At 39.1% G+C, this 14,550-nt stretch overlaps 1 protein-coding gene across 7 annotated transcripts in view; it reads left to right on the plus strand.

The window, feature by feature from the left end:
• TBCE (tubulin folding cofactor E) overlaps positions 1 to 14,550 on the plus strand; it is a 29,436-nt gene that overhangs the window by 13,625 nt on the left and 1,261 nt on the right. For 6 of the 7 annotated variants that reach the window (XM_056344694.1, XM_056344692.1, XM_056344697.1 and 3 more), the window contains 10 exons: positions 2,569 to 2,671; positions 7,169 to 7,245; positions 7,509 to 7,604; positions 9,015 to 9,079; positions 9,167 to 9,231; positions 9,661 to 9,813; positions 11,030 to 11,183; positions 11,664 to 11,732; positions 12,794 to 12,853; positions 14,209 to 14,300. In XM_056344694.1, coding sequence (XP_056200669.1) covers positions 2,569 to 2,671; positions 7,169 to 7,245; positions 7,509 to 7,604; positions 9,015 to 9,079; positions 9,167 to 9,231; positions 9,661 to 9,813; positions 11,030 to 11,183; positions 11,664 to 11,732; positions 12,794 to 12,853; positions 14,209 to 14,300 — 934 coding nt within the window. Of the gene's footprint in view, positions 1 to 2,568; positions 2,672 to 7,168; positions 7,246 to 7,508; positions 7,605 to 9,014; positions 9,080 to 9,166; positions 9,232 to 9,660; positions 9,814 to 11,029; positions 11,184 to 11,663; positions 11,733 to 12,793; positions 12,854 to 13,302; positions 13,363 to 14,208; positions 14,301 to 14,550 lie in introns of all 7 variants that reach the window. The other variant, XR_008822795.1, reaches the window with a different exon arrangement.

The raw sequence follows: 14,550 nt of genomic DNA on the forward strand, positions 1-14,550 counted from the left end.
CATTTACAGGAATTTAGGCATTTGTCAATGTGTTCTACATAACAGATTTCATCATCTTTATGCAAATTGGCTGGTTGGCTAGGGAGACGGATTAAAATGCACTCTGGGTTTTTACAGTGTACTGTAGACTCTTAAGCATTTAGACTGAAGGTAAAAAAAAAATGCTGAGTACTTTTATAGAAACGAGGAGACCGGGAGTATAGAAACTTAGGTTTACAGCATTGTAAAATGCCCTTATACACTTAGGCAACTTCTAAGACAATTAATTCTCTTGATTTTTCAAGCTTAGTTTGCCCTGAGGTAGAACTGACTTAACACGTGTTTACATCCACATTGCATGTGTGCAGTGAATCTGGTTGCAGCAAGGAGACCGGCTCGGCAGGAGAGACAGACGGATTTGCTGCATGCATGTGCAGCAGGTCAGGCTCTCTGGATGCTGGTGCATGGGGTCTGCGTGGCACTGGCAGGGGGTGGGGGCTCTGCTGGCAGATGGGCCACTCGGGAGAAGCCAAGACCTTGAGGTGGCATTGCTGAGGGAATTTGCAGCCTGCCTGTGAAAGCACTAGTAACACATCCTTAGCACTCAAAAATCTTGCTTAGCATTTTTAGTTAGTTTTAGTAGTAGCTATCTGTTTGACTTCTGGGTTTGCAAACCTGTCGGGTTTTTTTTGTGAGCTTAGAAATTTTTTTCTACATAGAAAAACCGTAAAGTAAATATATTTTCATTTTCTTTTAAAGTCATTTCAAGTGTTTCAAGACTTTATCTCTGGTTTTTATTATTGTTGATATATTCTGACTGCCCATGCAAGTCTTTATTTAGGAACCCACTTTTGTGGAAGAATGGTGCTTTACCAACAGTGTCTTGACACCAAACTGAAATACCTGTAATGCTTTAAACAAACCTTAAGTATCCCAAGGCCCAGTCTGTTCCTGTCCTGAAGTGATGCTGATAAGAGCTGTGGATCATGGTGACAGACCTAGGGGAAAATCTCTTAGTACAATGATGACATTGGAAAAGGAGAATGTTGTTAAATAAAGCTGCAATTCCATCAAAACAAGAAAGAATTCACAAAATAATTTCAAAAAGAGCATTTCAGTACACACCTATACACTGTAGCTGTCACATGCCAGAATAATCTTGTGGTGTGAATTTACACAGTAGATTAAAGTTTGTAAACTGGTAGCATGCTAAGCCACTAATTTTGAGAAGTTAATGTTATAGCTGCAACTTTAGGAAGTTTGTTTTATTGTCAAGATTAGAGCCTCGACACTTTAAGCAGAGTTGGTCAGCTGCTTTGGAGGTCATGCTACTCTTTGAATACAGCAGCAGGGCAACAGGACTCAAGGCAGAAACCCAAAATACGACTTTTTTTTTTTTTTTTTTTTTAAGAGTCTTGGAGGTCTGACTTGAGGTTAGCAGCTTCCAAAGCTGTCATTGTACAGTGTAGCTAAAACAGTTGAAAGGGTTGTAAGTTAAATTGGAATAAATAACAAGTTAATTTAGTAACAAAGTGACTCCAGTTTTTGTATTTGTTTTTATAGTTAATGTGACAATATTTTTTTTTTAATAGTTATAGGTGTTCCATTTTCTTCAGTATTTAGCACTGAACAGCTGTTTGCTACCTGGGTGCTATTTGTAAATCTATCTTTGCCTAGACCATATGCTGTCATGATTTATTATTGTCAGCATGCATGAGAATACAGGGAATTTATTTTGTTTCACCTAGAATAATTTGTTGGTTTTCATTGTTGAGAAGTATAGTCTAGACTGCGGGGGTTTCCGAAGTTATCTGTGATAAAATTGGAAAGCAAAATGAGGTTGATGCTGGAATCTGAGGCTTATGGCTAGAAACTGAAATAGTCTGAATTTGTTTTTTATCGTTTTGACCTCCTGTTTACTTTAAAAAAGAAAGCCATTAGCAGGTAAGTCTGTTACTGATTTTTTTTTGTGCGAGGAATGTTGGAAGAAGAATAAAAGCAATTAGTCATCCGTCAGCTCTCTAAGAGCTTGTTTAAATAGGGAAAACTAACCCATAAGTATGTAAGTTTAATTACGCTGAGAAATTTTTATTGTAATATGCAGGCAGACTAGACCTTAGGAAAGATAAAAAAACTTTTGTTTAGGGCTGAGTGATGAATACTAATTTGAAGACTGAAGGTTTGAGAATCTTTTAACTATTCTATAGGGATATTTTGCTATTGAGAGTGGATTTTACATCCTTTTTTTTTTTTTTTTTTTTTTACTGGGGTCTGGATAGTCATCTAGGGGTTTTATTTTGAATCAACACTAATGGGTTTAAGCCCAAAATCTGACTTCTTGGAGGAAAATGGGGAAGGAGTCCACAGATGAATAAATATGCATTCATGAAGTAGGAGAGTAAATTAGGAAGAAAGGGTATGTTTCAATATAACTAGAAGGAAATTGTATAGTATTGTAAAATATGTTACACCTTTGCAGTGACTTTTTAATTTTGTGGCAATTGTTTTTGTCTTTAATACATATTTCCAAATTAGTTTATTAAATAGATGCAATTATTCATTATGCTAATAATTATTCTTTTTACACAGTGAAAACAAAATTAAATTTCCATCTACATCAACTTCTGTATCTGGTGTATTTTCAAAATTGAGGATTCTGGCACTTAATCAAACTGAGGTTACATGGACAGAGGTAATAACCTTTCCTGGTTTTGTTTTTATTTATATTGTTAGGGTTTTGAGACAAGGAAAGCACAAGAAACATTTATGCGTTGTATTATTCTAGTGAAATGTAATCAGCCTTAGAAAAGGTGCTGTGGCATAACTCTATTAGTTACATGGTAACTGGCATAGTTCCTACATAATGTAGGAAGTTGCACTGGCACAGGAGTCTAATAAGCAGCGTTTTGCTTTATCTCCATTTGCAAATTGCCAAGTCAAGGTAAAGCAGTTGGAGTATAATAGAACTTCATTTCCCAGAGGTTTCTGTGAATGAAAACTTTTTGCTGCCTTGTAGTTATTAAAGGTTTATCTGCATTTTTATGCATGCAGTAGAACAAATGCAAATGGAAAGAACGTATGTCATCATGACACGAAGTACTTGTTTTGGCATCGCTTTGCCTCAGCAGATTGGCTTTAGTATCTTTGCACATACTGACAGTTTTTGAAGTACATCGTGCCTGGTTATGTGCAACACAGATACAGCACTGAATAAACAAAGCTCTGACTTGTTTCAGGGACTGAAACAGGCAGACATGTAAATGGCTCTCCCCTAATACTTTGTCTTATTAAGCATGAAGTCCTGTTGTCAAATACGTTAGCAGTGGGCCTTTTTTCAGCGAGCAGGCTTATGAAGCACATCTCAGTAGTGCCACATTGCTTATAACGGCCTGTAAATTCCAGCCCATTATTTGGATTTCTTCAGGTTACATTCTGTGTGTACTGCATTGAGAAATTACCTGAATTTTCAATTTTTTGCTGCCAGCCACTATCCGGTAATAGAGCGCTTACCAAAACTGGGGTTTGAGTTAAATGGAAAGAAACTTCTTCCTTCTCTTCTGCAGCAGGGCTAGAGGAGGGTCGTTGCTATATTTTTGTTCAGTGGCCGTTCACTGTGCTCTTAAACCATCAGTGTGGTTTTTGCTGGGACAGTTATAATCCTTCCATAACGGCAGCAATATGAATAGTGAACTAAATGGAAGAATTAAGTGGCTACAAACACTTCAGATCTTGTCTAGTGCTCGTCAGGGTAAATCTGTGGTGGTTAAAACGTTGGCAGCTGCTGGTTTTGCAACTCTGCTTTAGCTGACAATTCATCATAGGCAGTAAATACATATTTTGTTCAGCAATCTTTCTTAGAAAATTGAAATTTGATTCATTCATAAGTACAGAGACAGAAGCCTATGCTTCAAAGTGGTGTTCCATGGCAGCCAAAAAAAAGGGGAAAAATAAAGGGACCAGCCTGACATTAAATCTCTGTGAATAAACTCAAAATATTACTGCTTGAGCTCTATAGGAAGTTACTTTGAAAAGTCAACTTCTTAATAGAAAATAGTAGTGAATATGATCCAGGGAAAAGAGGAATACAGTGATTGTCAATGGGAATATAAGCAAAGTCTGAAAATCCTAGAAATGTTTTCATTAAAATTAAAACAATTTGGTGGTGAACAGCATTTAAAAATAACTTGGTGCCATGCGTAAGAATATATGGCATGGGGATAGTTTTAAAAAAGAAGACTTGGGGTGGGTTGGTTTTTTTTTCATTTGTTCCCGTTTTGAAGTATTTTTCGCAGTAGAGGGGAACACTTAACTGTTAAGCAGTTATGCATAAATCCACATTTACATGCCTTGAGCATCAGCTTTCCTAAAAGTTCTTTCATTAGTACATTATATGCATATGTCTAAATACAGCTGAGATTTCTATCAGTATATCCATAAAAGAGCTCATTACTGTCTAATTGTTGATTGATTGTTCAAAACATAACATATACCCTTCAAGGGGAGAAGTTGTGCTATGAAATATCCTACAGTTAGAAACCATTGACCTAGAAATTTAATTAATGCATTTGATAGTAATGAATTCATATTTATGGCTCCCAAAACCACTTTTTCTTTTTCAGCATGTACATCATAATGTTATATTTGTCATTCTGTTCTCGAACTAACATCTTATAAAATAATCTGCTGTTACACAGGGTAAAAGAAAAATCTGGGTTAGACGAGAGGTGCAGGATCATGTTTCTGACACTGGCAAGTAGCAGGTAGTTGGGTAAAATTCTAGGCAAAGGGCAAGTGTATGGTAAGAGCTTCTTATAAAGTAGTCTGGAATTCCGGGACTTCCCGAGCTGGAGACTGTATATCTGTATTTAATTATTTTTTGTGGATTTTGTATTTCATTGTTTATCGAACTGTGTTAAGAACCATTTGAAAATTTTGATACCCACATCTTTTAACATCAGTTTAATTATGTGCTGTATGAAAAAATACCCTTTTTGATTTTTGATCTTGCTGCCTGATAATATGTCTCAATATTTTGTATGCAAGTAACTGAGAACAGCTGTTTTCGGTTTCATAGCTTTGATGATTCTTGTTAAGCTGCTTTGTGCCTTTCCTATTTATATTACTTGCTTTCTGGGATAAAGAGACCAACAGTACAGGAACATCGTGGACTTACACGGTGACAATTGTTTCTTGTTTTCTTTGTTTCTTTTGCAATAGGTTTTGGATTTCTGTTTTTCTTTTTGATCGGCAGTGGCTACTCCACTGGCTATTCGTCCCAACCTCCCCACCAGCCATCCCCAACAAGCCCCTGGTCTCCCCTGAGTGTTAATTTAGTGTTAGACCTGTGAACTTAGTTTCTGTGGGAGCTGTTTTAAGCAATAGTTGAAAATTCCGCAATTGGAGTTTCTTAGGATTGTGATGTGACTATCATTTGGTCTCGGCAATTTTCTAATAATTTGGTCAGTCTATTGAAAAGGCTTCTGATACTTCAGTGTTGTGCAGTTTTTCTATTCCATCCGTCACAACGCAGGGCTTTTGTGGGGGAAGCCCCCAGAGGTTCCCTGTAGTAAATGTGCACTTAATTTCTCTTGACTCTTCAGGCTTCTTTTCATGCTTCCTCATCACTAATAGATAAACTCTTTTGGTCTGTCTTGTTGACATAGGGAAACACTGTCCAAAATAAAGAGATGAAATATTGGTGTTTCCTGCTGTTGCTGTGGAGCAGGAAAAGTTGTTATATCTGAGTTTGTAATTTTACGTGTGTTGCAGATATGGCAGCAGGATGGTGTTTCATAATTTTGGGTGTGAAGCAGTTAAGTCCCATATCATATGCCACCACTTGAAGACATCTCAGTATTTTGTATAAAATAAGACAGTTATATATACATCCAGCTGTATAACTTCGTAGAGCTGTAATGGAGAGAATGAAGAACCGTTGATGAAAGGAGGCTTTTTGGTGACTAGGATAGTGGGCATTTACAGGAGAATCAGTTAGCTATGTACATAACAAATACAATTTGATTGTCCAGATGGCTGAACTTGCACTGCTTTGTAACCTTTGAAACCTCCTGTAAAAACAGCCTTTAGCCGATCATGCTGTGCATGTGTGTGGCTGTGGTGCTGCATCTCAAAAACTTTGAATCTGCTAGCCAATTGCAAACACATTTTGAGAAGAGGTGGGAGCTTAAAAATAATTTATTACCTACAAGTTCCAAGAAAATAGGAATGTAGATGAAGGAAAGAGCCCCTCCTTAAGTTTCCTAACTAAGGAAGGAGTAGCAGGATGAGCTCACGCTTGATTTGTCTCTGGAGAATACACACAAGACAAACCTCAGTGAAAAAAAAAATTTGCAACTCAGTGGCACAAATCTGTAGAAAGCCAGTCAGTTCCAGTGCTTTATGGAACTCCATTTGCTAAAACTGCAAAATTTTTGACACTGTCACAATCACATAAAAAACTGGGGTTTGTGCCAGCAACTTCTATTGCTTTATAATAAGCATTTATTTTTAAAAGTTGTGTTACCTGCTGTAGCTGTTTGCAAAAAATAAATCTTTATAAAGTAAAATAATGATGTGTCTGTACTTTCAGGACACAAGATTTAAAACAAATGCATCTTTGTTCATTTTGTAGACTTTTTGAACTAATTTCTTTTAATTGAAAACTTCAGGATATGTGCTGACTTAATGCAGTTCTTGGGTTTTAGTGGTTTCATGTGCTGGCACGGTCCCATCACAGAGAAGCCTCCATGCTCTGATAAATTAAGACATTCAAGAAGTCTGGCAGACCTGATGAGATGTGCAGATGTTCCAGAACCATTAGCAGTCTGGTGTATACGGCCATTTCCTCACCTCATCATAGGGAAAATCTGATCGCTCCAACCCAACAGAGTAAAATAAATCCAGTTTCCAGGTCACACAGTCTGAGGTAGGGCAGCTGCTAGGCTACAGCCTGGAACCCTGAGTCCTGTGACTGTGTAGAACCCCTTTGATGTCATCTGTGCCGGTAGATCCAGACACAGGCAAGAGCCAGCTGGAAGAAAGGGAGGGCTAGGCAATCCATAATGCTTGTTTCTCCGTTTTGGGGAGCTGTGGCTTGTTCTGAACATCTTCTCAGGAAATCTACATAAAGTATAGTTTCTGGAATGATTTCCCCCAACTTTTGTTATATTAAATAAAGTTTTGCTCTTAGGTTCTTCTTTGTGCTCCAGGATGGCCAGCACTTGAAGAGTTGTACCTTACTTCTAATAATATCGCAGTTTTGGAAAGGTAAGAGGAGTAACCTAAGCCAGTCGTTTGTGACTGATGTACTGCAAAGTTACACAGCAGATAAAGTTCCACTCCTGTAATGTTTACATCACCGTGACGTAATTGTAAAATAAATGATGCAAACTTCAGGTGATACACTTTATAAACGTTTATAAATGTACAGAACTATTGCATGCAGTTATGTACTTGGAAAACTAGTGTTTTCATCAGCATATAACTTTAAATGTTCTGCATTTGTGTTTGGTTTTTTTCCAATGTGGCAGGCCTGATAACGTCCTGCAGACCCTGAAGTTGTTAGACCTTTCAGACAACCAGTTACTGGATGGAAATCAGCTGCATCTAATAGCACATCTCCCCAGGTAGCTGTTAAACAAGTTTGCTGGGAATTCTTTGTCCTGGGTATTCATCTCCATGGTCTTAACTGAAATACGATAGTATTGATGTTGCATGGAAGATTTACGCAGTCTTGAAATAGAGGTATCTTGCCCTCTTGAGGAGAGTAACTGAATTATTTCACTGAGCTATTTTGATACGATCTTATTTTTGTTGTATAGTAACACATTAAGCTGTACGTCATTAGGTTTTCAGCGTATACTTGTGAAACAGAAGTGATTTATCATGTTACTAAGTTCTTGATATATTAGTATGCACAGGGGTTTTATCCAAGATGACAGGACTGTAGAGTGTGTGTGGAGTGACAAAGCAAAGGAGCTATGGAAGTTATTTCTTGGGGACAGTTTTCTGACCGTGGCAGTGCAATGCAGGCTCACCCCTAGCTGCACAGCCGTCGGGCTCTGCAGAAAGCCGCTGGGCAGTTTGCTGAACGGTGTCACTCCTGAGGCTGACCCACTAAATATCACTGGTAATGGATGCTTTGCCGTGAGCACTGTATACCCACGGTGCCTGCTTATTTGTCCTTCGTAAAGAAAGCAGCAGGGGGGGGTTGGAGGGAGGAAAAAAAGTGTAGTGACAATTCTTCCCTGTCTCTGTTATCTGCTCTCCATTATTAACCGTGGGCAAGGTTACTGTTGTGACTTCACTGGTACAAGTGTGTGGCATCTCCTCTGCACAGACACTCTGTTTTGGACGTTTCAATGCGTGTTTGGGCTAGTTTCCAGACTTTGAAATAGACACGCTTCAAAATTAAAAAACAAACAAAACCCGTAAAAACCCAGACAGCACAATTCCCATACCGCATTGGGTAAATGTATTTCCACTTTCTCGAAAGAATGTCTGTGGTAATACCCTTTACGCAGATTTTGGGGGTTTTCTGTACTCTTAATAGCAGCGTCTTTAATGGCAGTTACAGGCTTGAGCTGTGATTCTTGCTTTGGGGTTACCAGCCAGGGAAGGAAAGTAGGGGGGTGTTCCTTAAGCACTTCAGTTACAGTGGCTGCAGAAGGGTGGGACTAATACAGTAGTTTTGCTAATTTACAGAACTGTTGGCTTGCACTGTGCACCAAAATAGCAGCCATGATTTTAAATAGCCACAAGCTATTAAAAAATCATTTGGAAAATCACACCGTTTAAATCCAGGGGCTGTTGTGAAAGCTTGAAATTATTGCACTTATTCTCTGCAAGATTTATTCCCTGAACACTCCGCTGAAGTCTGGGTACTGTCTGGGAAGCTGCTGTTCATTTGTCCATGATTATGCACCACATCAAAAGTTTATTAGATCTTTAAAAAAAAACAAACCTGAGGTAGTATTTCTTTACAAAAAAAACTTCCTGTGCCATATATAGTAATCATCGTATCTATTAAATTTCAGATTAGAACAGCTAATACTTAGAAACACTGGAATATCTTCTATACATTTTCCTGATGCTGGATTTGGTATGTAGAAGTAACACCTTTATAGCTTTATAATTCTGGTTATTTAAAGTTTACGCTATTGCCTTGTAAATTTATTCTTTTTCTTAGGATGCAAGACTAAAATGTTTCCTGCACTAAAACGCCTTGCAATAAATGACAATAAAATATCACAGGTAAGTTAGACTGTGACAGTTTCACATTTTGTAAACATGTGTGTCTTTTTTTAAGAGTAACTTGAAATTTGCTTTTTAAAAATTTCTTTGTATGTGTAAGATCCTGAGGTAACCGTTGAATACTTTGATCAACACAGAGGCATAATTCAAAAATTCAGAAACATTCCTTCCCTCTGCTACCGCAGAATTCCAGTGATCTAAAATGCCGACTAGTACCTCATTTGCTGCTTGTATTTTTTTTTTTTTTACTTAATTAACTGTAATGCAGGTTTTTTCCTTAGCTAAATGAACAGGACGAAAGTACTTGGTTCTGCTGACCAAAAGAATAGTTTCAGTCATGGTCATTGTATAGTAAAAGTCAATGTTACTGTGTGTTGTTCTGAAATGATGTTTGGTGTTTCCTCAAAAGATTGTTCCTTTCCCTTTCAGTGGTCATCTATCAATGAGCTGGATAAACTGCCAAGTTTGCGGTCACTGCAGTGTCACAATAACCCTTTCATGGACACAGAGAAGAACCCAGAGACCCTGAGACAGCTAATTATTGCCAAGATCAGTCAACTGGAGGTCTTGAACAAGTCTGAGGTACACGATATTTTAACAAATCGCATGAGTCTGCAGAAAAACATTAAATCATTACCTGAGGAATTGTTTTTAGTTTCTTCGAAGATTACTGTTTGTTTGGGTGCAGGAAGAGTGCCGACTGTTCCGTCACACACTGGTCAGTGTGGCACTCAGTAGGGCTGCAACACCCAGCCGTGTCTGGGAGCGCTGCTAACTCAGTGGGGACTGGGACAAGACGGAGGAGTGGTGGTGGTTTCAGGTGCCCGAGCCGTGTTGAAGTTGCAGGACCGTTATCCCAAATTGGGGTCCTCCTGGTGTGCACGAGCCGATCCACGCAGAGCTGAGACACCATTTATTGCATGTCTGCGCAGAGACGGGTGCTAGGTGGTAAATCCACAGAGCTAGCACAACTCTTAACACATGGTTAAAGCCTTTATGCACTTTCAGCAATCATTTAGTTACATTTAGTCACGTCTAATTCTCACTGGTTCTTACGAGCCTTGTCTCCATCTGAAGGTACAGCTCTCTTTCTTTTCACCCCACGTGCTCTGTGGGGCGGGGGCTGTGTTAGTAGGGGGCTCTCTTTGCTCAGGGTATGCCAGTTAGTGTAGTTCACAATTAGTTTCAGGTAATTTTCTGTTTGGTCTCATGAACCATTTGCTTCTCCATGATGTTCTCCTTGATTCACGGTGTCTATTCCTTCTCCCAAGGTCACGCTTTGTTAACTGTTTGTAAGGATTAACTAACATCCTCTGGTTTTCAAATTCTTTCTTGTTTTTCACTATAGATATTTACTTCTTTTTTTAAAGTAAATAATTCGTGTATCAGTATTGCTAACAAAAACCATACTCTTGACAAAAAAAAAAAAAAGCAAAAGCGGAATAGTTGCATGTGCTTCAGTGACAGTAATACAAGCATTTGCCTTCTGTAATAGGAAAATAGGATTATCCTGTAAACCAAATCAAACTTGCAGCAAATGTTTATTATAAATGAGAGCAGAGGGAGCAGCTGTTCATAGCTACAACAGACATCCTTGCATCACCATGTACAGTAACATCTTTGCTTAGATACTAATTTATGGATCGGTCAGTACTTGGTGGTAGGGACTGTAAGATTCTTGGTAGCATTAAAACGTACTGAACAGCTCAGTAAGAGCAAGGAGTCAGTGTCATTAATTAGATTTTCTTCTCTGGAAAGCTTTATAATTATATTATGTGCCATTCCTGTGTCAGTACAGATCCTTCCTGCTGAAAGAAAAGGAGCAGAGCTTGATTATCGCAAAATATTTGGAAATGACTGGTTAGCAGCTGGTGGAAATTGGAACCCAGAGAAAAACAAACCAAGTGAAGAATTTCTTGCTGCTCATCCCAGATACCCATCACTTTGTCTTAGTAAGTACAAGTAGAGTAAAACTATAATTCCCTCACTTCTGGTGCTGTGGTAGCACTTGTTCAGTCTCTCTTCAATTTCCTTTCCCCTTGATGCTTTTTCCGGGTGCTGCCACTGCCTCAGGAAAGCCCACCTGTGGGCAGGCCTGCGGGTGAGTGGCTTTAGCTTCTGTGCGGCAGCCGCATGGTGCTGCAGCCTTCCAGGCCACGCTCCCTGCCTCAGGGATGACGCCTGGGAGCATCTGCCCTGTAACTACTGGCGAGCAGGTGGCGGCTCTCTCCATCTGGGGGCTTTTTTGAAGTGGGGATGTTGAGGGGGACCTCCATGTGCCTGTGCACCCTCCTAAAAGCTGTAGCAGTGGGTCCAGGCCCGTGTGCGCAGCAGGCTCGTGCCTGATCCAACACCACAGTGCTCTTAGGTCTGCTGCTGCATTTTTGGTCTCTGAAAAGGGTTCATGTCTACATGCACTTTCCTTCACGCAGAATACGGTGCACCTGAAGAAGGAGAACTGAAGGGACAACAGCCTTTGACTCTGAAAAATCAGCTTCTGAGTAAGAGGCCAGAACTGGTCAACATTGTTCCTTCTGCATTTAAAGTATTTTATGAGCTTAGTGTTCCTGGGTGTACATGGAGAACAAAAAGTTCAAAAGCCTTGAGACATCACAGAGTTCCTGCTTGTAATTCTGCTTCTCTGGAGTTTGACTAAACACCTGCTTCTGTGTACTCTCATTTCTCCCCTGAACACAAGCAGAATGATTTTCTTAATTAAGACTCAATGGAGAAGAGAGGTGATCAATACTCCATTCCAGCAGTGTGAATAGCCTCTCTACAGAAGACGTTTGAGATTTTAACCTCAATAGCTACACTGTTTTCTGATTTCTTTTTTTAAATATAGCTTCTTAACATTGGGACAGACAAAAAACCCCACGGGTATCTTTGGTATTTGGGGCTGTCTGCGTACTTAAGTTAGGCTACATACCAGACTTCCTTACACATTCACTTACCTTTGTTCCCCAGCAAATAGAAGAAATGAACTTTTTTTTACTCCACGGGAAAAGTAGTATTTTAAGGCATTATGTTCTCAGGCATTCAGGTGGAAGACTAGACAGAACAAGGGATCCAGTTGGCTAGACACAACAGAAACCTTTTTCAAGGATGAGTCTTAATCTCTGTAAAAGAATTAGGCTAATAGCTTCCTTAACGGGTGCTTGTACAGTGCTTTTGAGATGCTGAGAGTCAGAAACCAGCTTTAAACTGAGTAACCCGTGTCCATTCTACTGCATGTTATTTTAAAACGCTAACTAGAAATTAAGCATTTTTAGGTAAATAATTTTGACAAAAAACCCAAACATGTTAAGTATTAGAGTTGCTTTTAAAATATTCTCCGTAACTTACCATAGATGAATAAAAACTTGGTTATTTTAATAAAATTACTTCTTTTCATTTTTTGGAGAATGACTAAATGCTATATCTTAGCTTCTCAGATACAGGCTCCATCCTAATTTTTTTTTAGAAGATCAGGCTGTAGTAACAACAGACCAGAAAGACTCTGTGCTCCTGACAGAACAGGGCTTCATGTTGATTCACTAACACCTCACTGTTCTTCCTTAAGCTCTGACGATTAAATGTCCTGAGAAACCTGAACAGAAGCCAGTAGAGAAAAAGCTACCAGGTAAGAAGTCTTGGCTTGTGTTGAAGCAGTTGATTGGTAGCTGCTTTTCAAATAACTCTATTAAAGAATGGCAGCTGCCTCTGGCCTTGTCAGCTCCTGAAGGCTCTCCCTTGAAGACACTGTCCACTGTCATATAAAGAAATGGCAGAAATTGTTTGAAGAAGTCGTTATTTTTCTGACCTTCATACTTACTTCCAGTTCAGCTTGAAGATTGAAAGTTGATGCTTGTCTTATAACCTGTGCTGCTGGTTTCATGATGTGTCTGAGGCAATCGGAGGCTAATTAACTGGTATGAAACCTGGTGGATGTGTTAACCAAATAACAAGCACATGAAGTGGTGAGAGCCAGCTACGTAACCTGCAGTTCTAGATACTGAGGTCTAATATTTAATACATTAAGTTAGAACTCTTAATTCTGACCCGTATCACATTTGCCTTCTGACGTTTTAGTGCCTGTGGTGAGACTAGAATGGAAGATTTTGTTCTAAATCAAACCGACGTTTTGGAAAGGTGTGTCAGAATGGAGTCTGAGAGAAAAGACTTACTCAAGCTTTATTCTAAAATAAAAATCACATTTATTATCACAAGTTGCATAAAATCAGATAGATACAGCTTTTACAAAAATGTTTGATAGAAAAATATTTGTCTAAGTACAATGTGTGGTATTACAGGAATAACTCACTATTGCTGTGCCTTTAGATAAAGCTTAAAAGAAGTGAAAGTTCAACCAAAATATCGAGTATTCCTATTGCAAACACAGGTATCGCCTCTGGAACAAAGTCCATTTACTCATTCAAGATCCATTACAAAAAATAACCCTTCGTGTAACTGACTTCATAATATAAACCACTCTACAACTCGGCTGGCAATTTGTTTGGGACTAATTAATGTAGTACCATTTCTAAGAACGGCACCAGTTCCACAGTGACATCCACTTGTTTGTGCTGGGAAAGCCAATTCCTGGTAATGAAAACTTCAAGGAACAGCTGCCAGATGCAAGTAGTCAGAACCCGACTGGTATGTGTCCCAAAGGCCACTTAGTATAGCATGTAGTAAATACAAACTCAAAAAAGGTAAATTATGAAGCCGTAGCACTTTTGATTTGGTATATGGGATCAAAGCGCTTAAACCACAGTAGCTTATCCTGCCCTGTCCACCAGAGATTAAACCATTTCCAGGTTGATATTAGCAGTTACGGTTTCAGCTACAGAAGACATTATTGCAGTGTTAGAACTGAAGCGGCAATACAGCCTTTCACTGTTGCTAGAAGCAAGTATAGTTGAAACACTAGTACTTTGCTACAGCGCAGTGGTAGCAGCATTTTTCTAATACCTTCTCTTCCTTTCCTCTTGGCAGAGTCTATGACTGTTCAGAGGGTCAAAGGACTGCTGTATCGCCTACTTAAAATCCCTGGTTCGGAACTGAAACTGTCCTACGAAAGTTCTAAGGTGAGTTAAAAATGGGTAATTCAACAATAAAATACCGCGTGCTGCTAAATGGCAATAGCATGTCCTAAAATACTACCTGCTGACGTGGATTTCCCTTACGGAGGGCAGTCTCCGTGCTCTCATCTGGGATCTGACTTCCCTCCTGTAGCATGACAGATCCACCCTGACTGCACCTGCCCGATCTGTATTTGGTTTACGTGAACAGATTGCGGTTTGAGTCTGATCAGGTTTTTTCCCTTTCTTACTCTAG

Source organism: Falco biarmicus, chromosome 6 (genome assembly GCF_023638135.1).
Source record: "Falco biarmicus isolate bFalBia1 chromosome 6, bFalBia1.pri, whole genome shotgun sequence".
NCBI classification, from domain to species: domain Eukaryota; kingdom Metazoa; phylum Chordata; class Aves; order Falconiformes; family Falconidae; genus Falco; species Falco biarmicus.